The 23451-nt window shown below is 49.1% G+C and overlaps 1 protein-coding gene across 1 annotated transcript; it reads left to right on the top strand.

Moving 5' to 3' along the window:
- The first annotated feature begins 1537 nt into the window (after positions 1-1537).
- On the top strand, positions 1538-22874 carry Slc34a2 (solute carrier family 34 member 2). The gene is made up of 13 exons (XM_021644310.2): positions 1538-1592; positions 9874-9985; positions 10083-10217; positions 10882-11010; positions 12586-12729; positions 13163-13274; positions 15770-15965; positions 16703-16798; positions 17449-17569; positions 18660-18827; positions 19686-19802; positions 19897-20021; positions 20609-22874. Exons 2-13 carry the CDS (start codon positions 9877-9879, stop codon positions 21236-21238), a joined length of 2082 nt encoding a protein of 693 aa, XP_021499985.1. The 5' UTR covers positions 1538-1592; positions 9874-9876; the 3' UTR covers positions 21239-22874.
- The last annotated feature ends 577 nt before the right edge of the window (positions 22875-23451 follow it).

Genomic DNA, 23451 nt, shown 5'->3' with positions numbered 1-23451 from the left:
GTTGTAAAGTCTCTTGAATTTACTCTTCCTTTGTCTATTGGCATATAAGGGAAACTTTCCAAGGTTTCTGCTAGCTGATCTTCACTTTGGGCTGAGTCTGGGAAGTGATTGTAAAGCAAGCGGGGGAGGCAGTTAAGTCTCTGCCTCCGGGAAAGTCTTTAGCCACTGGGAGGCAGGTTCACAGGACAGATGACCAGTGAAGACCTCTGGGTTGCTGAGGACAAACCTGTCGGGGGAGTGAGCAGGCTGCCTTGCCCACCATTGGCTACAGGCAGGGCTGAGCTCTTGAGCGTGCAGAGGGGGCTGCTATTCTTTGACCTCTGCTCTCCTAGTCAGTGGTCGGAGAGGTGCTTGCTGAGCCTAGCCATCCGGTAGTTCCGCCCTCTAGACGGGCATCACTCCTCAGCAGGGCCACCAGGTGGGTTAGCTTTCTTGCAGGTCTGCAAGGACGCCTGGCTCTGTGCTGCCGTAGGCAGCGTTGGCACCCGTCATCTGTCTAACGGGAACGAGCCTTCCTCTTTGTTCCTCCACACCACCGAAAGGTCCCTTTGGAAAGCAAAGATGGTTAACACCAGGCTGTGTACCGAGGGCGCACAGTTTACACAGGAGCAAGTTGGGGAGGGGGAAAAGGGGGAAGAGCGTGGAATTCAGGATAGGTAGCTTAGCTCCTGAGAGCTCGGCTCAGCGCAGCTCTTTAAACCTTAGTTACAGGCACTTCCTCGAGTTTGGGTCGAAACAAAACAAAACAAAACAAAATAAAACAAAACAAAAACGAGGAATCCCCAAACCCAGGCTAGCTCTGTTTTAGCAGATCCAAGAGTTAGTCTGTGCCATCACCCTGTGTCTTAATCTTGGCTCCTTAGCCTCGGGCAAAGAAAGCATTTATGCTCGGATCAGAAGCTCTATAGTCTGTCTGCAGTTTCCAGCGCGTTCAGTACTAGCTTGGGGGCTTCCCGGGGAGGGTCTCTCCTCCACCTTAGAGGCGGGGGAAACCAGGGCACCCACAGTAGAGACAGAAACCCTTTTCCAGGCCCGCCACTCCCTAACAGTCCGTCTTGAGATCCGCGCTGGCCTTGTTCTAACTGCCCAGGGCAGACAGGTCCCAGGGCAGAGGTACCTCGAACAATCCTGGCTTTGTTGCGAAGAATCTGTCCCTGAACTTCCCATCTGTAGCTCGGCGTCTAACCTCCCCAGCCCTGTCAGGCACGGACTCTCGGCCCAGAGGACAAGGCAGGGGGCAGGGGTCACAGCCGGCCGGCATTCGCAGGAACCCCACGTGGGAGGGTGGCCGGGATTCGGGGCGCGCGGGGCGCCCCCGGGGCGCAGGCCGTTCAGCCGTTCCCTCTGCCGGCCTGGTCTGAGCTTTCTCCCCGCAGCTCTCGAGGTCGCGATGGGCTCGCCAAGCCGGCAGGTAGGCAGTGCCGCGGCGGCGGCGGCGGCGGCGGCAGGCGGTCCTGGAATGTGCGAGGGGCGTGATGACAGCGACTGCCGCCGGCCTCTTTGCGCAACACCTTCGCTGTATATATACCCGGCGCTCAGCGGCGCTCCACCTGGGTGCCTCCTGCAGTCCCTTACCTGCGAAGGGAGCGCTGGTGAGTACACGGCCGCCGCTACAGGCTGCCGGCTGCTTCTGCTCGCCAGGAGCTTCACTGAGTTTTTAAGTGACTTCATTCTCCTAGATACACCTCAAGGGAACTAACCGGCTCTGGGCTGCAGAGGAGGAAATAAGAGCAAACCTTTCCCAAACTTTGAGATCTCCTTTTTCTTTTCTTTTCTTTCTTTCTTTTCTTTCTTCCTTTTCTTTCTTCCTTTTCTTTCTTTCTTTCTTTCTTTCTTTCTTTCTTTCTTTCTTTCTTTCTTTCTTTCTTTCTTTCTTTCTTTCTTTCTTTCTTTCTTTCGAATTATTATCATTTGTTACAATTTATTTATTTTGTATCCCGGCTGTGTCCCCCTCCCTCGTCTCCTCCCAATCTCACCCTCCCTCCCTCCTTTTTTTTTTTTTTTCTTTTTTTTAAGGTGGTTGCAATTGCTGTCTGAATGACTCTTGTTAAAACTAGTGTAGGAGGACATGTCCCTCCTGAAGCTGCAATGACAGCCATGTCTGTGGCTTGGTGTGGGATCTACCGGCTGGGCTCTCGCTTTGCCTGGGTTACTACCTGTGTAGGTGTTTTCTGCAAATCCTAGGTTTGTTCTGGCTGCTGGAGGATGCAGCGCCCCCCGGGGGACCGGGGGGACCCAGTGAAAGCGCCCCTCAGACGTCTTGAGCAGAACCTAGGGTTTGATTTCTGGTTCTTAAGGAAGACAGGTACCAGGCAGGAAGGTGTTGTTAGTATCTTACAGGAAGAACACCTCCACAGGGTTGGGGAAACCAAGCATGCTCAGGCCGAAAGAGGGAAGTGACTGTCTTAGAGTTCAAGTTCCGTGGGGGCAGATGCCTGCCATCAGTACTACGGGCATTTTCTGAAACCACAGATGTCATTGGTCCTGTAATACTTTTGGGGGTCTTCCGGGAGAGCTTGGTGCTAGCAGGGTGTCTCTGTCATCTCGGGTCCCCTTCCCTGTCTTGCAGACTGAAACTTGCTCTGTTGGGCATTTCTGGAAAACCTGAGCCTCCCCACCGTGACCATTGTGTGGACTGAGAGGCTGTCTTATTCTAGGCTGATAATGACCTTTTCTGTTTTACAAGCTTGTAAATGGGAGGCAAGAAGGGCAGGCTTTGTAACAGTTTTGGACACTACACAAGTCACCCCTCTCCTAGCCTCCTCCAGGGTACTCTGACTAGGGCAGCCAGACGCAGAATAGACTTGAAACAACATTTGGGGGATCTGATTTGGAAAATACTAGATTTTAGTAAAGGCTACAATGTGTTCATGTTTACAAAGTCAGCCTGTTAAGCCCCCTAGATGAGGCAGAATAACCGTTGGTCAGCTACTCGACCTATTTGCAACCTGAAGGATGAACTCAGAACCTTACCATGTGACTGAGCTACTCCATTGAGCTACATAGCTAGCCTTTGGTAGGTCAGATTAGTCTTGAATTAGTTACCCTCGGGTCTCAGCCTCTCAAGTGTTGAGATTATAGACTTGCCCTACCCCACCTAACTAGAATGTACTTTAAAATATCATAAATACAAATTTAAAAGAAGTTGTGGCAGTTTGTATGAGGCCAATTTTGTAGTGAGAGGCTAAATGTCTTTTAAAAGTTAATTCGTATCATTTACCTAAGGTCTAAAACGAAAACCCTTCTCCATTCTCCAGTGTAGGACCTGGAAACAGGTAGTTAGCTTTTTATTCTTTTTAATTTTTATTTTATTTTTTTGAACAAGGTCTTGCTGTAGGCCTGGCCATCCTCAGACTTGTGACTATCCTTCTGCTATACTACAGCAGTATTGGGATTTCAGGCATGTGCCACTACTACCACACCCTTCTTATCTGTGTCTTCTTTACCCTGAGACAGGATTTTCTCTGCATAGCTGTGACTGTCCTGGACTCGCTCTGTAGACCAGGCTGGCCTGCCTCTGCCTCCCAAGTGCTGGGGTTGCAGGTGTGTGCCACCAAGCCCGTTTTATCTGTGTCTTTTCATCACATCCTACCTCCCCCTCAGGGGATTGTGCTTTTTCTGATGCTTAGAGAAAGCTGCAAGGGAGCAGCTATTACACCGTCAGTGGTTCCAGGTCATTCTTTCAAAGCATGAGAATTTCTCAGGCCTCCTGAGAACAAACATTAGGTGTGTGGAGTTGAATTGTCTCCGAAGCCGCACCATTCTGACTTCCAGCAATTTTTCTGTGTCTCGGGTTTCCTCTCTGTTGTGCAGTTAGTACTAAATGATGAAAATAAAGCAAATATCTCCCTCTGTTGAGTGGTGTTAAAACTCAGTCTTCAAAGATCACCGCCAGCTGAGTGTGGTGGTGCACACCTGTAACCCTGGAGACTCTGAGACAGAAGGATTGCCATATGGGTTCCATAGTACACTCTGACCCCCATCAGTACAAACAAGGGGAAAGCCTTAAAAATGCCAGACCATTAAGTGAGCTGATCTGTGTACGTGACATGGTAACCACTGTCCTTTTTAAGTTCAGTGGTCTTGTGCCATGGCCATACCCAATGAGAGGACACAGGACCACTGCCATTCACTTTTCATTCTTGGGCTTTGGATAGGCAAGCTCTAAATACAACTGGTGCCAGTCAGGTCCTGGGACTAAACAATGCAAAGTGAAGGGTGTGGGTGACTGCCAGGTGGCCCACATTTCCCTGTTTGGGTCCTAGAAAAGCCTAGAAGTTTCCCCTTCTGGGCCTGCCAGGAGCACTGAGTTCCTCTTGGCATTGTGTGTGGCTGCCTGAAATGGAGCCAAGAGTCCAAGAGTGAGGCTCACGGGCAGCTCTAGAGAAACAGACCTGAGGTGGGCTCAGGACCTTGAGCTTGCTGGGCAACTGACAGCCTGGTGTCATCTGAGTATTTTTCTCTCCTTGCTTGCTGCTTCTGGAAGGTAGCAAGGGAGTGCAGAAGTATGGCGTTGGACAGGCAAATAAAGGCAATAATGCTATCTGGAAGTAAGAGAATCCTTTGGAGGGGCCCGACAGCTAAGGCCTCTCCTTCAGGAAGCAGGTTCAGTGTCTGCCATGTCTCTGGGTCAGTGACCTCAGATTCATTGAATCTTCTGTCCATCCTGTTTATCTCCACCCCTTCCCAGCAGTCATACCCAGAGGACTGCTGGGTCTGAAGTCTTTGTTGGGCAAAGCAGTCAGTCATTAAAGAGTTCTTGACCACTAATTTAGGGATCTGGGCAGGGACATGGGTTATTCTTCCAGTCGTGTTCCTGATTCTGCCATGAGCCAGGCTAAAGCTCCTGATGCTTACACAGGGCCTGAAGGCTCCCCTTTTACCCCTGGCTGCTGTTAGTGCCCCCTCCCCCTCTCTCACATACACAGGGCTCTGTGACTTTTAGGCAAGCTTTTTTTTTTTCTTTTTGGCCTTTGTTATTGTATCCTGGAAAGAAGTTCTCACCCCAGGCAGTGGTGTAACTATAAACCAGTTTCCTGGGCTCTCTTTGCCTGTTTTATTCTGTCATTGTTGAAGGGTCATGTCATATGACATCACTAATATCCTTTGGGATCCTTATTGTGCCCAAGGCTGGCAATGGGTTCTCTGTGTACACCAAGTGGTACTTAGACTAGTTCATCATGATGCAACTCATTTCCCCAGCTGGCTGATCATGCCCGGTACTGCTCAGGCCTCTTACACATACTATCAATTAGTCTTCATAACAGGTCTGGGAGGACTATGACACGGTTCCATTTTTTGAGATGATGACATTTAAGCCTCGATATCTCCAGGGCTGGCCTCCCTCCCCTGAGATTCTGCTGTGTCTCACACCACGTATCAGCCACTGTAGTGTCCACAGAAGTGCTGCTTGCAGGAACCTGGAGACTCCCTGGAATGATGACCTAGTCCAGGAACCAATTGTAGGGTCTTTTCTTGCTCCAGGCCCAGCCTTTGTTCCAGAGTCCTAGCTGCAGGCTCTGGGTCACCATGCATAGAGAGCACAGGAGGCTGGGAAGGTGGGGCCAGCCGCAGAGTGGCATGGCTGGATGGTTGCAGGGTACAGACATTTCTTACTTTCAGGGTTCATGCAGCTGTGGGGGTAGACAGTCAGGGAGGGAGTGGCCAAAGAACTAGGCCTGGGTGGCTAGTGCTTCCAGATGCTTGCCAAGATGGCTGTGCCAAGTGTGTGGGTGCTTCCTTGGTCCAGGATCTGGTGACAGAGGAGACACCGGAAATGGAGAACCAGAATTGCTTCATAGGGGAAGTGTTTTATACCAAGTAATTGGAATAGGGAAGTTTCCCAAGAAGGAGCACAGTTAATGGACAGAAATACATCTTCCTTCCGGTGGCAAAAACTAATATAAAAGATGCTGGAGGTGGGTGAAGGTAGTGCAGCCTGCCACGGAGACTGGGGACAGTCTTTCTTGCTGGGTTTGGGCCGGTCACAGAAAGCCAGTCACAAAACACATCCCATAGCTAACAGGAAAAATAACAACCCGAGTCACACTTGACTTGTGTGGTTAAGTTCCTTGGTGAGGACGCCAAGGCGTAATTGCTCTAGCCAAAAAATCCTGGCTGATCCAACTCGCACAGGTCGATGAGGGCTGGGCTCCTGTCAGGAAGACTCAGGCTAAAATGCTGCTTGGACATAATTAGCATGGATCAGTGTGTTCCCTCAGCGGGTCCTGAGTACTGGCTTTTCCATTTGGTTGCTATGTTCATTCCCCTGGGCACTGGGAGAGAAATTAGCAGGTTACTGCCCTCTGAGAGCTTACATTTTGCTTGTGAAAGTTTATGAGGAGAAAACACTTCCTGAGTTGAAGATTATTAGTGGGAAAAATAAAGAATAGAGAGCCCCTTCTGTGAGACCCCCTCTTTCTTTGGTTCATTGCAAAGGTGTGTATGTGTCTACCCGTCCATCTGTCCTGCTTTTTATTTTACATTTCTTTCATTATCTTGGTCTGGTCTATGTCTTGCATCTGCTTTCCAAATTATGGGATTACAGGAGCTCCCTACCCAGTTTTAAGTTGGTTGTGGTATTGTTTGTTTTTGTTTTGTCTGAGACCAGACCTCCGCTATGTAGCCCTGGCTAGCCTGGGACTATGCAGACTAGGCTGGCCTTGAACTCGGATTAGCTTGCCATCGGTGTGAGCTGGAATGTTAGGGGTTTTTTTCCCCCTCTTTTTTGAGACAGGCTCTTGCTGATGCCTTGCATGTCCTGGACTTGCTATCTTTCCACCTCCAAGTGCTGGGCTTACAGGTGTGCCACCACACTCGGCTTGAAGTTTTAATTCTTTAACTCCAAGTGATGTCATAATCCTTCCGTGGTCCTTTTAGAAAGATGCTGCACTCTCACAAGAGCTACAGTGTGCTGGACACTGCTCTGAGAGGCCCCATTAACATGAATGACGTTTACATCCAGGGAAACTGAAGGGCAAGAGGGCTCACCCAAGGTGACAAAGACAAAGCTGTGTCTTGAATGCAGGAAGTTATAATCTAAAAATGTAACATTCCTCTGGAAAGCAGCCGAAATTTGGGTGAGGGTCAGTCATGGTATTTAGAAACAGGGGTGATGGTAAATATCCCTCAGTACACTGGCCCACTCCCCTCATCACAGACCCCTGTGCCCCAGTTGTCAAGGTCTAGTAAGCACCTTGCTCCATGGAAGCAACATCTGAAATGTAAATCATACACCCGGCAAATGGCCTGCCATCCTTTCCCAGTTCCATAAACAAAATGGTACTGAAGGAAGACAAGTCATGTTGGTGTGACCATTGTGGAAGAGGCCCCAACCTGGCAGAACTGTATAAAGAGCTAGGCTGCTTTTGCCTTTGTGCCTGCCATCCCTTTTGTGCATAAAGCCCGAATAAGAATGTATGTCAGGCACCAGCTTGGCACTGGTAGGTCTTTGATGCTCATCAAATGGTCCTAGTCATTAGAAATTAATTAAGAGGTGTCATGGTGATGTGTGATGGAGTGCCAGATGAGTCACACGGTTAACACACGCCAGGATTGAGAAGGGCAAGGCCAGATCAGGGAGGAGGGTTGTGTCTGTCAGGGTGGAAGTGGGACTCCAAAGTTTCAGGACCCCAGTCCGGAGGGATCAGTTGAGGGTGGCAATGGCCAGTGGAATTGGGCAGTCCCAGTCAGCAGAGTCTATAGCACAGCAATGTGTTAGGAAGGTTCATCCACAGGACATGTGGGGCCACACGACAGAAGCTGCAATTGCCATTCAGTTGGGAGCTCCAGAGGCCCTGGCTGGTGGGATGGTGCCCAAACTGAATCAGGAAATGCTTCCAGGTAGAGCCATTAGGTCTGGGAGATTTGGGAGCAGTCAGAGATGGCAAGAGTTTCAAATAGGAAAGTTATGCTGAAGGGAACATGTGTCATAGTCTCTGCTTCTCCTCCCCGCTGCCTTGTGTACACAGAAAGTTGAAGCAAGAGCGTCCCCCAGTTACCTTGTGCTGGGCCTTCAGTCTGAGCTGTTTCATCCCTGATGTTCACTCAGGCAAATCCCTGCTGTTCAACTCCTTCACACGGATGTCTCCATGCAATCGGTCAGGGTGGAGGACCTGATTTGGTGGGGAGCAGGGGCTAAGGTATCTTCTCACTACATAATCCCAGGTTGGTCTGGAACTTGCAACCTTCCCATCCTCACAACCCAAAGACTAGGGTCCTATCCCCACCTGGCATTAATTCAGGGACCTTCCAAGATCATGGCGGTGGCCGGGTCTTCCCATCTGACAGCTTAGGTTTTTCTCCTGTGTAAGTAGCATGAGGTCACGTCCTGGGTAGGTAGGGGTGTGACAAACCTATACAATTTTATTGCTGGTTTTTGTTGCTGTTTAGGGTCTTGATCTTAGACAGTTTAGGCAAAGGTTGTACCACTGAGCTAATGGGATTGTCACCCCCAGGCCAATCTGGAACCTCCTATGTAGTCAGGCTGACCTCAGAATCACCACAGGCCACACACCCGGCCAGAATCCGCCCTTTTAATCTGCAGTTGAATAGCTGGAGATATCCCACCCCTCCTGAGCCCCATGGAATGATTCTGGATCTTAGGTGCCCTATTGTACCCATGCCAGAATGGAGCAAAGTGCACCATTTATTCATGGTAAAGAGCACTTCCTTTGTTTCCATGTTTATTGACCTACTGTTACATCTTGATCTGCCCTCATTAGAAGACACATCCCCCCCCCCTTTTTTTTTTTAATTTTACAAATCTGTGAATAACTGAGCAGGAAATACCTTTTGGTCTGTGTTGCCCTCTATTCAGTGAATATGTTTTGGGCCTTATCTCATCTCGGGACAGGCAGATCAGGGCCCTAAGGATGCCCTTTTCTTGGTAGTGCCTGTGCTATCGTAAACAGGAAGTAGATGTCAGTTGGACCCTGGTTCTGGGAAGCCCTCTCCGGAGAACTGATCAGGATAAGGCCAGTGTTTCTGAGAGCTACTGTTCTTTCTAATTCCTGAAAGGGAAATGAATAGGTCATTTTGAGAACTTCCCTGGTATGCTCATAGCATTTCTAGCCCAGGCTGCCCTCAAACTCCAGTTCATAACCCAGGCTGCCCTCGAACTCCTGGAGTTCCTCTGAATGCTGCCTGGGATTATGCCTAGCTACTGCAACACTGTAGATTACACTTGCATATCTTGACTTGCTGATGAGGCTCAGCTACTAGGTTCTGGTCAAAACATTTTAGTACTTCCTTTTCTGTAAATCCTTTGTTTGTTGGATTGTTCTGCTTAACAGTGTCAGGACAAGCTGCAAACGGTGGCCAGCCAGGTGAGCTGGCACATGAGAGAGGTATTGTGGAGAAAATGGGTTACAAGGAAGTCTGCAGAGCCTGGAAACAATGTCCCTCTGATAAACAGCCAGTGATGGCAAGATGATCCAGTGATATAGCTGTGATTTATCAGACCTTTAAATTTACTTCCAGTCTCATTACCCCAGAAGCAGGAAGAACTGTGCCCATTTAACAGAGAGGAAGTTGGTACTGTGTGCTTGGAGGCATACAGGTACTGGTCCAGAGGCACAGCCACTCATGAGTGGCACTATCACACTTTCCCAGAAGACCCAGATGGTAGGGAAAACAGGCAGGCTGTGTATATGCGTCACACTTCGGCATATGTGGATATCAAAACACCTGGGGGACGCTTTGGTGGTGATTAATAGTTGAAATTGCCCTAGTGTAACTAGCAGATCGAGCCCATGGGTACAGACACCTCTTTCCTCTCCTAGTCCTAAGTACAAGATCTGCAAGAAGTGTCTTTCCCTCAGGCAACTGTTATATCAGCGGTTGCATCCTTAAGCTCTGTCTTCTCTTTTGCAGATCATGGCTCCTTGGCCGGAGTTGGAAAATGCCCAGCCCAACCCCAATAAATTCATTGAAGGGGCCTCAGGTCAGTCGAGCACGCAAGCCAAAGACAAGGAGACTACCAAAAGTAAGTGCTGCTCACCTGGGCACAGGAGAGGCCTCCTTTCAGGGCCCAGGGAGATTCAGCTCCCATTCCTCATGGCCTTTGCTACTTGTTTGAGCAGGTGATAGCGGGACTTCTGTAGCCAAGATTGAACTTCTACCATCCTATTCTACTGTGGTTCTGATAGAGGAGCCCTCTGGAGGGAACGATCCCTGGGACCTGCCTGAACTCCGGGACAATGGGATCAAATGGTCTGGTAAGTGGCTGTCCAGCCTCCAGCAGATGCTGGCAAGAAGGACCTAGTCTGTCTACAGCGTTTACCTTTGTGTTCTGTGTACCAGGGTTCAACAGCAGAATAACTAGGGGACCCCTTGTTCTTTTACTCAGTGTTCCAGGGACCAAGGTTGTGACAGATTCAGTGTATGTGGCCTAGCTTAGGCTTTATAAGAGGTGTGAGAAGAGCCCAGAAAAAAATGGGGTGAGCAGAGCTTATATTTCTGTCCAGGTGTGGGCTTACAATCAGCCAGGGGGCCAGTCAGCTAGGATAGAGATTTTGGTAGGAGGGGAAAGGAATTGAGTAGGAGAGGTGAGAATCACCTTGGTAGCTCAGCTGGATGTATGAGGCGCAGGCCTTCAAGAAACTGATTCCAGGGATTATATGTGCTTTCTGAAGGTGCTTTGAGGAGCTGTTACTTGTGATCCTGCATCCTTTGGCACTGTGGTTCACAGTGAAGTGCATCCCAGTGATGTGCAAACCTGCAGCAGTGGAGGCTTCTCTGCTTGCTCTGATATAGAAGTATTGATAACAGGAGCCGGTGGTGGTAGAGGGCAGAGGGCAGAGCTCTGTGCACCCTGCCAAGCATCTGTGTTCCAGCCCTGAAGACTCCTAACTGTTGCGCCTTCCCTCTTCTCCACCACAGAGAGAGACACCAAAGGGAAGATCCTCTGCATTTTCCAGGGGATTGGGAAATTCATCCTTCTCCTGTGCTTTCTCTACTTGTTTGTGTGCTCCTTGGATGTACTCAGCAGTGCCTTCCAGTTGGTTGGAGGTAAGGACCACTAGGTCTTAGGGATGCAGGTGGGTTATTCTTTCAGGTGGTCACAGCTCACAGGCCTTCTCATGCTTCAGCATGGTTGAGGGTGGGTGAGGGCAAACCTAACTTTGACTATGTCTGACACTTCCCATCAGGAGAAGAGAAGATCCGCATCTAAGTGGCTCTGCCAGCTTAAGCTAGGGGCCAGGGATAGAGCTGATTTCAGCTATCAGAATCCTTTCCAATACACACAAACCTCAGCAGGAAACTGTTTGACTCCTTTTTATCTGGGGGAATCCCTACTAGGCTGCTGTCTATAGCATATAGAAGAATGATCTCTCAGGCCAAAAGCAAGTAGGAAAGATCAAAGCCGACCCTTGCTGGCAAGAGCCCACATAGATGCCTTCCCTGTACTGAGCCCAGGACATAGTGGCTAGTGAAATGGCCCTGTGTGCTCAGTTGACTTTGGACCCTCTCTGGATGACAGCAGATATAGCAGCCTGAGCAGCCCCTGTCTGGAACAATTCTTCCCACAAGTCCCACATGGAAGACCAAGGCTCAGAGGCCACTAACTAACCAGACGTTAAACACACATCCTGTAATGAACACAGTGGGATTCCAGAGCACAGATCAAGGAGACCCAGAATCCTGTGGATCTGCTTTTCCTCTCTTGAGCTAAAAATAAATAGAAATAGTCTTTAAAAACAAAACAAACAACAACAACAACAACAACAAAAAACCCAAACAGGGTCTCTATGTAGCTCTGGCTGTTCTGGAACTCCTTATTTAGACATGATTGCCTTCTAACTTTCAGATCCACCTGTCTCTGCTAGTATTAATGGCTTGTGCTACCTTTATTCTAAGCTTTTGGGGGGGGGCATGGTCTCATTCTCATGTCTCTTCCCCCCCCCCTGCTTCTGATATTAAAAGGCATGACCTACCAAGCCTAGTTGAGCTGACCTTTTGACTTGAGAGATGAGGGATGGGTGCAGGTCAATTGTTAGGGGCCCAAGAGGTAAATTAATTGACTTTGAATGTGTTAAGTGTCCCTGACCCTGGGAGGCATCATAAGGGGCTTAGCTTATGATTATCCTGGGCAATGCACACCCAGGTCTCCATTTGTAAAATGGGTTGAGGAAAGACTGAGGGTCTCATAGGTGCACTTCAGAAAGAAATCCTGCAGAAAGAAAGACTGTAGAATCCAGGCTCAGCTGAAGGTGTTAGTGAGGATCTACTTAGAGGCAGAGGACCTGTTCTAAGCCAGGTTCCTGATCAGAGACGACTGGCTGACTAGGGAGGGTGAAGGTGGGAAGATATAGAGGAAAAGGATGAGAGCCAAGGACAAGAGGGTGAAGGTCAAAGATGAAGAACTGAGGCTCAGGTGGACAAACAGCGTCTCTCTCAGGACAATGTAAAAAGCAAAGCAAACCAAACCAACCAAAAACAAACAATAGGAAGCAAGAACCAAAGGCCACACCGAGCTGAGGAAGGCTGGGCTCCTACTCTGCAGGCATTTGTTCTTGTGGGGACACTTGGGCTGGGTGCTACCATCTTTAACTATCCCCAAAATGACCATCATTTGTCTTGTAGGAAAAATGGCCGGGCAGTTCTTCAGCAACAACTCCATCATGTCTAATCCTGTGGCTGGACTGGTGATAGGGGTGCTGGTGACAGTCATGGTGCAAAGCTCCAGCACATCCTCGTCCATCATTGTCAGCATGGTTGCCTCCTCATGTGAGTCGGGGACTCACCCTACCTATCTCCCCCATCTTCTTTTTTCTTATGACAGCATTTTAGCCGGAATTAATTGTTTTGAATTTTTTTCACATCATGAATTTGAGGCCAGCCCAAGCTTACACAGCACAATATCTCAAATAAACAAACAAATAGATGTGCCTTCAACCCCGGGGGCTTATCCATTCCCTTGGTCTGATTCCCGGTCTCCTATGACACGGACAGGGAGAATTTACAAAAGAAATAGGGGGTGTGCTGTTGTCCTAAAATTACATTGAAGAATGGGGTACGTGGCAGATTCACTGACTTCCCTCTCTGGATTTTAGTAGCTACCTTGTATTATATATGACATGCACTGCTTTCTAGAATACTCAGCTGCCGTGCGTTGATCCCCTGCTTTGCAGGCTCTCTCACAGTTCTCTCTACCCTGCAGTGTTGACCGTGCGGGCCGCCATCCCCATCATCATGGGCGCTAACATTGGAACCTCCATCACCAATACTATCGTGGCCCTGATGCAGGCGGGAGACCGGAACGAGTTCAGAAGGTGAGTTCCTCAGGGCAGGCTTTGTGCCCACTGTGTCTGTTGTTTGGGTCAGTGGCATCAACTAGTCATGAAGGCGTGCTTGGACAGAGCCTGGAGAGTCCAGTTGGGTTGGGAATCCCAGATTAAAATCCACTTGCTAATCAGCAGAGCTAGAATACCCAGCACCGACAAGTTACTTGATTAGGCAGGCAGAGCACCTGGCACCTCAGCAGGGCACATGAAAGCTTAGACTAGCTGGACATGTAGTGCTGGTGTCACCGTTGAAACGGAGCCAGTTGGGACAGGCTTCCCTGTCTCGCTTAGTCATAAATAATTATAACCTCCCCAAACTTCCATTTTAGGCTAACTCAACTAATACCTCTTCACCTGAAAGCCAGCACAGGCAAATATAGTTCATGTGAGGTATGAAAATAGGGTAGTTGGAGAAAGCAAAGGGCAGCCCTCTGCCTCATTGTTAACATGGGAATTAAGGACGTTTCCAGGCTGCTGCTTCTAACCAGCGACAGACACTCACCAGAGCTTATTAAAATAGAGAAGCAATTCCTGGCTTGTCTGTGATGCCACTCTGGTGCGGTTAAGCAGCTGATATTATAGCAGGTTGTTGCAGGAAAACTGGTCATGTCCGTCGTGTCTGCTGATGAATCAACAGGGGATGCTACCTCAGTGGTCCATCTACCAAGCCACCTCATTCGGTCCCTGATGACATGTCTTGATGGACATGATAATACACATTAAGACAGGCACTCTCTAATTTGATCTTCTCATGAGGCCAGACAGCCTTCCCCTATCCCCCATTATATTCATCTCGAAGCCAAAGGAGACAAAGTGATGTCATTGACTGGCCAGCCAGGATTCCACTTAGGTTTCAATTCTGGAATTTGGGCTCATCTCATGACTATTTACACTGATTGCTCCCTTGTAGCCTATGGACTAGAAGCCTAAGGATCTAATGAGGTGCCCACATGTGGTTGGGGCATAAATGACTTAGCTTGCCCGCTCCCCCCCATGCTATGTCAGTGTGCTCTGCATAACCAATATTGGTTGTATGTGGTATCCTGGAAGGTTTGGATTATTGCCGTAGATATCTACAATAATGATTGTATTAAATGTTTGTAGGGCTCCTGTACATTTGTTTATTTAGCACCAGAAAATGTTTGAATCATTTTCACTAAATCAGCACTATATGAAAGTGTCTTAAATTGCCTTCCCTGGGAAGAATGTGACTAGCTAATACCACAGAGCAAACATTGGAACTTGATACATTTCTTTTTACTAACGAAATTAAGTATTTCACCATCGTCTTCTTACCAAGTGCTTCTCTCTGTGGCCACATACCAAATTCACCGGGTAGTAGGTATTTTCTGACCTGGAGATGTTTCTAGCAAGAACATTTTCAGTTTTCATTGAGGAAAAGGGGTGATGTAATGTCAATTTTTGCTCTTTGTCTGACTTGGGATAGTTTCTTAATTTGAAAGTTTTTGTGTCTCAGAATTTCAAAAATATTTAGATGTTGATGTTTAGAGGTGGCTGCCCTGCCGGGTGCAGTGGCTCATGCCTTTAAACTCAGCACCTGGGGAGAGGAGGCAGGTGGATCTCTGAGTTTGAGTCCAGCTTGGTCTACAAAGTGTCCAGGACAGCCAAGGCTGTCCTTCTTTGCTATGCAAAGAAACCCTGTCTTGAAAAAAAAATCAGGGGCTGAGGAGACAGCTCATGCACTTATTGTTCTTTGGGTGGGTTTAGTCCTCACCACCATATGGTGGTCCACAGCTGAAGCTCCAGTGTCCAGCCTTCTGATGGGCTGCTGTACTGGTGCAGCACACATGAACTCAGGCAGACACATTCAGCCTGTAAATGTGAAGAATTCAGTTGGTAAGAAAGTTCTGGCTGTCTGCCCCGCTGCTCTCCACCTTTCAAAGGTCAGATTGCCTTCCAAGCAAGTCAAATGTGGTCCAGGCACATTTAACACATTTAAAGGTGTCTCAGAGGTTAAGAGCACTTGTTGCTCTTGCAGACGGCCAGGTTCGGTTCTCAGCACCCAGACGGTAACTCTCAACTAGATGTAACCCCAGTTGCAGAGGATCCGACAGGCATGGTTGTGTGGTGCATATACAAGAATGCATAATGGTTCTAAATCTTCATTTTATTACATTTTTGTTAATACCTTTTTGTTGCATTTGTATGTGTTTATTTGTATGTATGTATGTACCACAGGTATGCATGGTGAAACTTGAGTTTTGGGTTCTGGGAGTCGAACCCAGGCCCTGTGGAAGAATAGCCAGTGATCTTAACTGTTGAGCCATTCTCCCCAGCCTTAAAAATTTGGGCAAGGAGGTCTTGATGCAATTCTGCTAAACAGTGGTTGTTAGGATTCCAGCCCTAAAATACTGTTCTGGCTGGCCAAGTGCTCCTAGGGCAAGCACCTGTGTGTACTAGGTGGCTGTCTCACAACCCCTCACTCAGAATATAATATGGCTGTGACGTACCCCCTCCCTCAGGGCATTTGCGGGGGCCACTGTCCATGACTTCTTCAACTGGCTCTCTGTGTTGGTGCTGTTGCCTCTGGAGGCTGCCACCCACTACCTGGAGATCCTGACCAACCTCGTGGTGGAGACCTTCAAGTTCCAGAATGGAGAAGATGCCCCAGACATTCTGAAAGTCATTACAGACCCCTTCACAAAGCTCATCATCCAGGTAATGGCCACATTGGCAATCCTCACTTCTCAGTGAGCCTAAAGAGGCCAGGGACTTGAACAAGAGCCATGGGAGGCAGAAGTTATGGATATTTATTAGTGAGTGTCACCTGTATTTCCTTGACATCTTCATTGGGAGTGGGAACTAACCGGGTAAGGTTAGGGTTGATGGGTCTCTCTGAGAGATCAGTGAGCATTTCTGACCACGTAGTTTCCACGTCATGTCAGTGGAGTGGGCCACTCCCCTTGATCCCCACACATGTCCTCTAGTCCTTGGTGTCTGTCCTAAACATGGGTGGAGAAAGGGCCAGCTAGGACTAGGTCTCTGCAGCATTGCTGGCTACCAGTGCCCTTACCATACTGTCATGCTCTGAGTAGCTGCCTATTCCTAGGGCAGTGGCTTTCAACCTTCTTAATGCTGTAACCCTTTAATATGCCTCATGTTGTGGTGATCCCCAATTATAAGATAATTCTCGTTGCTACTTCATAACTGTAATTTTGCTACTGTTATGAATGGTAATATGAATATGTGACATTTCTGATGGCCTTGGGCAACGCTTGTGAAGGCGATAATGGCGTTCTCAGTGGGGGCTGGAGTTGGGGGGAGGTTTTTATAAATAGCGTGTGTCCAGTGGCTCACAGTCACAGCCCCCACACACCCAAGCCCCTCCCCCCATCAGCAACCAGTTCTCTCACCCAAGGATGTGCTGACCTATGCTCCTCTATTGATTCCCTCAGCTGGACAAGAAGGTCATCCAACAAATCGCAATGAACGACCCAACAGCCCATAACAAGAGCCTGGTCAAGATCTGGTGTAAAACTATAACCAATGTGGTGAGTGTTGGAAAAGTTGCTGGGCAGATAAGTAGGTGTATAACCCAAAGGCTTGGAAAACAGCAAATCAAAAGTCTGCAGGGGAGGAGAGCAGGGGGCAGGGAGCAGGGAGCGGGAAATGAGGCTGCTGAGAGTCAGATCTGGCCACTGCCTTTCAGGGAGACAGCCACCTTTGCTTCACTGAGATGCATGTGCATTGGCCTGGTACAATGCTTGTGGGTCTCATAGAAGGCTGCTGCCTGGTCTCTGCTCTTGTTTTGGAGACCATGAAATCTGTCCCACCACACAAATACGGGCAGCAGGGCCATCTCACTTTCCAGACTGTTTATTTCCAGAAGAGGCACACATCCGAGTCTCACACCAGAAACTTAACCAAACTGCTGTGCAGTGTGGGTGTGGCTCACCCTTAATTCTGGGTTGTAGTGTGCCTGTGTGTGTGTGTGTGTGTGTGTGTGTGTGTATGCGCTTATGTATGAGAAAGGCTGGTAAAATAGAATGAAAACAGATTTCTGTCCCCATGGTTCACTAATCCTTCAAGGAGAGGAAGGTACCCCGTGACAGGGTCATTGTCTAGATTGAAGTGTCCCATCGGTCCCCCACCTTGTTACTTCCCACCATGTACATGTCTCCTGTTTGTCATTGTCATTTAGACTCAGGTGAATGTCACCGTACCCTCGCCTGATAACTGCACCTCAACTTCACATTGCTGGACCAATGGCGTAGAGACCTGGACTATCCAGAATGTGACCCAAAAGGAAAACATCGCTAAATGTGAGTGGGAACTGGCTGAGGGGCCAGCTAGGCGGGCGTGGTCTAGGAATCCGACTAGCATATCTTGTCAGTGTGGAGCCCAGTAGTTACAGGAGTGGCGGAGACTACCCCGGGCCTTGTGGTGACTCCGCCACTGGAAGAGCTTCTGATTGGTTTCCACGGTGCTGCCTTGGTGTGCCTTAGAATCTCTTTGTCAATTAGCCATAGGTAATCCACTGGTTTGATTATGTGGGGTCTGTTCCCTCAGTGAGTCCCTTCTGAGTAAGGCGCTGAGCACACCTGATACTCCCATAGTTTAGGAAGCCTTTCTTCCTGATAAAATTTCCTGAATCCCACCTTCTCCCCTAGCCCACCACCATGAATGCTGCATAGTGAGAACCTTGATATTTCTGTGATTCACCTGGTTTTATCCCCAGGATATAGAGGAAGGACTTTAGTTAGTAATGCCTCAATGCTTGCTATTAAAAATTGCCAGTGAAAATATCAAGGGGCTGGGTGGTAGAATTGGGCTAGACACCAGGACCTGCCCGTCACAAGCTAAGCGAGTTAAGGACCTCAGTTCACCATCCAGTCTCAGGAAGCGCAGCTTTGTTAGCACAAATTGGGATCAGGCCTGGGGGTCCCCGCTGATAATCATGGTCTAGAAGTGTAGGACGTGTAGGACGGAGGATCTGGCTATTCCCCATGTCGGAGACCAGCCTGTACTGTGCCACATCCAGTCTCAAAAAACGAACAGGGGCTGACGACATGACTCGGCCCTTAAGCTCACATACTGCTCATGCAAAGAACTGCAGTTCCTACCTGAGGTGGCTTACAAACCACTGTAACTGTACTTCCGGAGAATTATGACTTCTGGTCTCTACAGATACATGGCACAGGCACATGTGCGCAGGTGCACACACAAACAATCCTGCTTATGAAAATTTTTCTTTAAGTTTTTTAAAAAGCTAGCAAACATTTCTCAAAGCAAACCACCAAGAAGGACATGGATGGCCCGAGTTTCCATGCAACATTGTTTCCAAGAAGGAACAGGCAACACTCTGGGCCGCACAGCCCTGACCTCCTGACCTGCCTGTTTGTGTCTCTTCAGGCCAGCACATCTTTGTGAACTTTGACCTCCCAGACCTGGCTGTGGGCATCATCCTGCTCACCGTCTCCCTGCTGTTCCTCTGCGGCTGTCTGATCATGATAGTCAAGCTCTTGGGTTCTGTTCTCAAGGGACAAGTTGCTTCTGTCATCAAGAAGACCCTTAATACTGGTAGGTCCAGCGCCTCCACCCTGTTCTAGCCTTTCGGAGACAGTATTGTGCGGACACGGAGGGGCGCTCTTGAATTTCCATCTTGCAACAGTCTCTGTGTGGAACCCATTCTTGGGCCTGCTGTTCTTTTCCCTGGAAATAGGATGTCCCTTGTAGGTCGGGAAAGGTACAGGCTTCCACTGCAGGGTAGGCAAGGCCCTGAGGATAAGCAGGAGGGCCAGGCCCTCTCCCCGGCAGGATGTCTATATGCCCCAGACTACCATGGATCTGCTGTTAGTAGCTCTCAGGGAAGGGGCAGTTGCTGTCCACCCTAGTCCACCTTTATCCTCACTTCTGCTGTGATTCTGGACAACTTTGTCAGCCAATGATACTCACTGCTCAACAGACGCTCCCAGCTGGTAAAGTAGCCTACTCAAAGAGCAGGAAAATGGAATTCCTCAGATCTCAAAATGTGGCCGTGAACACCTGCACCCCAGTCTCAGGAGAAGGATTCCTTTGCTTAGGTGTTTGCCAGAACCAGGGTCCCAATTCCATGCATAGTAGGGGGTGAATTTATAGCTCATTCCTGAGAGTGCAATGGTGCCAGACCAGTCTCTGTGTGTGTGTGTGTGTGTGTGTGTGTGTGTTCCTAACTCTATCAATCTCAGTGTCTGTTTGGCTCTCAAGCATATCCTTGGCTTTCATGAACTTGCAGGATGATTAGGGAAGGATTTTAGAAAGCCACCTGGCAAGCTCAGGTCATGTGTGGGGATACAACCCTTCACCCTTAACCTCTGCTCCTGAGTCTTGAAGTGCCAGCCAGGCCTCCCACCTGGGCAGTCCCTGGGACTTGCGACGTGCTCTCTTTTTGTCTTCCAGATTTCCCCTTCCCCTTTGCATGGTTGACCGGTTACCTGGCCATCCTCGTTGGGGCAGGCATGACCTTCATAGTGCAAAGCAGCTCCGTGTTCACCTCTGCCATGACGCCGCTCATCGGTGAGTTTTTTGTCCCTGGTCTTTCCCTCGGGTCACCATAGCCTCTTCCCGTGGTTAAATGGGACCTGACGTGTGTTCTGTGCTTTCTCAACAGGCATTGGGGTGATCTCCATTGAGAGGGCATATCCGCTCACGCTGGGCTCCAACATCGGCACCACCACCACTGCCATCCTGGCTGCCTTAGCCAGCCCAGGCAACACTCTGAGGAGTTCCCTCCAGGTCAGCAGCCACTGCTGGGCTCTCGGTGGGATGAAACCTCTCTGTGGTTTTGAAAATCAGTGGTTTGTTTTATTGTGTTTGAGTCAGGAATCTCATGAAACCCATATTGGCCCCAAATTCATAAATGGCCTTGAACTCCTGCCTCCTCCTGTGTGCTGGGATTAGAGGCACACACAGCCATACCTAGCATGCAGGCCGCTTTCTAATGAGAGCCGTGCACTCTGTCATACCCAAAAAGCAGAACTAAGATACTGGGCAAAGCCACGGGGAGCCAGGTATGAAGAGAGTCAAAAGCTATGGGTTCCTAAGAGGTGGTGTTTAAAGGATCTACCCTGCTGAGACAATGGACCCAAGGCATGCATGGTGAAGTAGCAGGCAAAACCATGTCAGGTGACACCTTCAGGACCTGAGAGCTGAGCTATTCAATGGGGTCACTTTCTTCCCCCTCTTTGCATGATCTCCAGACGGTGAAGTGGTGCGTGTTCATTGAGCATAAAGCTCTGTACAGGCCCGGCTATACACAAGGAAGACATTAAGTGACCTCGATGTCTTCCCATCCCTCACCTCTCCAACGTCCTCTCTTTCAGATTGCCCTGTGCCACTTTTTCTTCAACATCTCCGGAATCTTGCTGTGGTACCCAATCCCATTCACCAGACTGCCCATCCGTCTGGCCAAAGGCCTGGGCAACATCTCCGCCAAGTATCGCTGGTTTGCGGTCTTCTATCTCATCTTTTTCTTCTTCCTGACCCCGCTGACCGTGTTCGGCCTGTCTCTGGCAGGATGGCCAGTGCTGGTGGGCGTGGGCGTGCCCATCATTCTAGTGGTGCTCCTGATTGTCTGCCTCCGGATGCTGCAGTCCAGGTGCCCTCAGATCCTGCCCCTGAAGCTCCGCGACTGGAACTTCCTGCCCTTGTGGATGCACTCTCTGAAGCCCTGGGACAACGTCATCTCCCTGGCCACCACCTGCTTCCAGAGACGCTGCTGCTGCTGCTGCCGCGTGTGCTGCCGCGTGTGCTGCCTGGTGTGTGGCTGCAAGTGCTGCCGCTGTAGCAAGTGCTGTAGAGACATGGAGGAGCGGGGAGGGGAGCAGGATATCCCAGTCAAGGCCTCTGGGGCCTTTGACAATGTAGCTATGACCAAAGAGTTCCAAGATGAGGGCAAGGGTCAAGTGGAAGCCCTGGACATGAAGGCCATGTCCAACACCACTGTGTTCTAGGGGGCAGGGCTCACAGGAGTCAGGGGAGGTGGGGCTGAGGCCCATTGGAACCCCCCCCACATGTCTCCTACCACCTCACTAGGATTCCTGATGAACGAACAGAGTTTCATCCACTCTAGCAGAGTATCATACCGTTCTATAGGTGAATTGGCCTTACCTTGACCCCTGCTTCCCAAGCGCCTTCCCTCTCAAAAGACAGAGGACACAGAGATTTAGGCTGTGAACATGGCCTCACAGGTGACCGCATCCGGTTCTGGCTAGGCCTTCAAGGACCATCCTCACCCAATGGACGAGTGTTAAGGGAGGCATTAGGGAAGGCTCTGGAAAGGTTCTATGTAAGAGTATTTGTAAATATATGTACAAAACAGTCCTTTCTTGGCTGTATAACCTCAGCCACATCTCTCTTTTATCAAAGCCCACTGCTCTCTACCCAGTAGCCCCTCCTAAGCATCCCTGCCCCAGGGCAGCCAGTTCAGACAAAACGCGGTGATTGTTTGGAGCCCATAGTCAGTAGCCTGTCTAGTCTACATCACAGAACATGGTCCTCATCAGGGCTTCAGCTGGAGGGTTATGTCTGGTCCAAGCAGTGGATCACAGTGTCCTCTTCTTCAGCCCTCCGGGACTGGGTTACATCTGGCTTAGGGTTCATGACATGTTTGGCTCACCCACTTGTTTATTTGCCTAGGGACTAATCTAGAATGTGGGGCCTTGTGGTTACAGGGTAGGTACTAGCACCCTCTTGGTCAGAGAGCAGTATTCCTGATGGGACTCGTGTAAGACCAGTCTCTTAGGCCCTCTCCACTGGTACCATCTGGAATCATCTTCTTGTAGAGGGTGTGTTCATCCTGTTTTGTGCAAGGAGACTCTCTGGGCTAGGTTTTAGTGGTCTGTTCCATCCATCCACTCACCCTCCCGCTCATGTATTCAGTGGGATCCTTCCAAATACATTCCATAGATGAGCTTTGACCTGCCTCCTTGCATTCAAAGCTTGCATACAAAGCTCCAAGGGGATTCTCAGGAGGAAGGAGGTGGGAAATGGCTAGATGTGCTCAGATTCAAGTTGGGTTTGTGGATGGCTTGATGAGAATCCTAGCCACACTGGATCTTACCTGTGCCTTTTAGGCCCCTCCCCCTCCCCTTGTAATCCCCACTACCGCTGTCCCCCCTCAGCTTGATTCAGGACAGGGAGTGAGGCTCCATAAGACTTTGCCCTCCATTTTCTCCTAACACACCCATCACTGTCTGAACAGGCTGAGATTCCAAACTGAGCCCCTCTGTAGATAAAAGTTCCCAGAGAGCCACTTACGTGGCATATTTATAGCTATATGTCTGTACAGAATCCTTCATAAGTTATATAGTAAATAGTGATTTGTTTTATAGTGTCTCATTTGGAAATGAGGCAGGGTTCTTTTATGTACTGTGAAGAACAGAAAGAGCACCTTTGTATATTTTGTAATACTGCCTTTAAACACGACTCTGAGGCCACGCCACCCCTCCCCCTGTAAATATGTAAGTTACACCCCAGAGGTGGCTTTGCACTCTTTTTTTTTAATGGGATCTTTGTACCTATGTTAATTTGTATTTTTTTTAACCAATTGAGGGAAGGGAGAAATAAAAGAATCAAATCCCCAAAAAAGTGTGTTGCCTCAATTACAGGGTTGGGTTAGCGTGAAACATCTTTCCTTACTCAAATCTTACTTTGCACAGCCAAGGGAAGCTATGATGTAGTTTGTGGAGACCCAATAACATTTGTGGACACCAAGAGGACTTAGTCTCACCTTCAGTCTTCTCTCTTCCAGGTCATGGGAATTAGCTACTGAGAGTCATGCCAAGAGAGAAGCATGGCATTTGATGGTTATGATGTTACCAGGTCAATGATGAATCTTTGAGATGGCACAGCTGGCATTTTGAAGCTTGTACATGTGTTCTGTTTCCTCAGAAGGAAGGAAAGTCAGCAGGAAATGAACCTTACTGTAGACTGGACAGTCTGTCCTTTCTACAGGTGCTCTGTACCTTACTAATGAGGGTGAGCAGAAAGAAGAATCGGGAAGAGCCACCTCCCTTCTGTGTGGCTTTCCTGTCAGCCTTTGAAGCTAGAGGAGGGAGAAGGGAGAGGGTGGGCTCCCTGCTCACTTATATTTCCCAGAATGCCATTACTTTCTTTTAGTGTCCTGTGCCAGTCAAAATGTATGCAGTTTTACACTGCCAGCACC

The sequence above is a fragment of the Meriones unguiculatus genome, chromosome 12 (genome assembly GCF_030254825.1).
Source record: "Meriones unguiculatus strain TT.TT164.6M chromosome 12, Bangor_MerUng_6.1, whole genome shotgun sequence".
NCBI classification, from domain to species: Eukaryota; Metazoa; Chordata; class Mammalia; order Rodentia; family Muridae; genus Meriones; species Meriones unguiculatus.
Note: the sequence above shows the minus strand (reverse complement) of the source record. Positions and strands in the feature narration are given on the sequence as shown.

Bases quoted from the DNA above. Each gene is read 5' to 3' on its own strand.
- Slc34a2 (XM_021644310.2), top strand. From the start codon at position 9,877: ATGGCTCCTTGGCCGGAGTTGGAAAATGCCCAGCCCAACCCCAATAAA. The intron at 10,218-10,881 runs GTAAGTGGCTGT...TCTCCACCACAG, and splicing joins CAATGGGATCAAATGGTCTG to AGAGAGACACCAAAGGGAAG. The intron at 20,022-20,608 runs GTCAGCAGCCAC...CCTCTCTTTCAG, and splicing joins CTCTGAGGAGTTCCCTCCAG to ATTGCCCTGTGCCACTTTTT.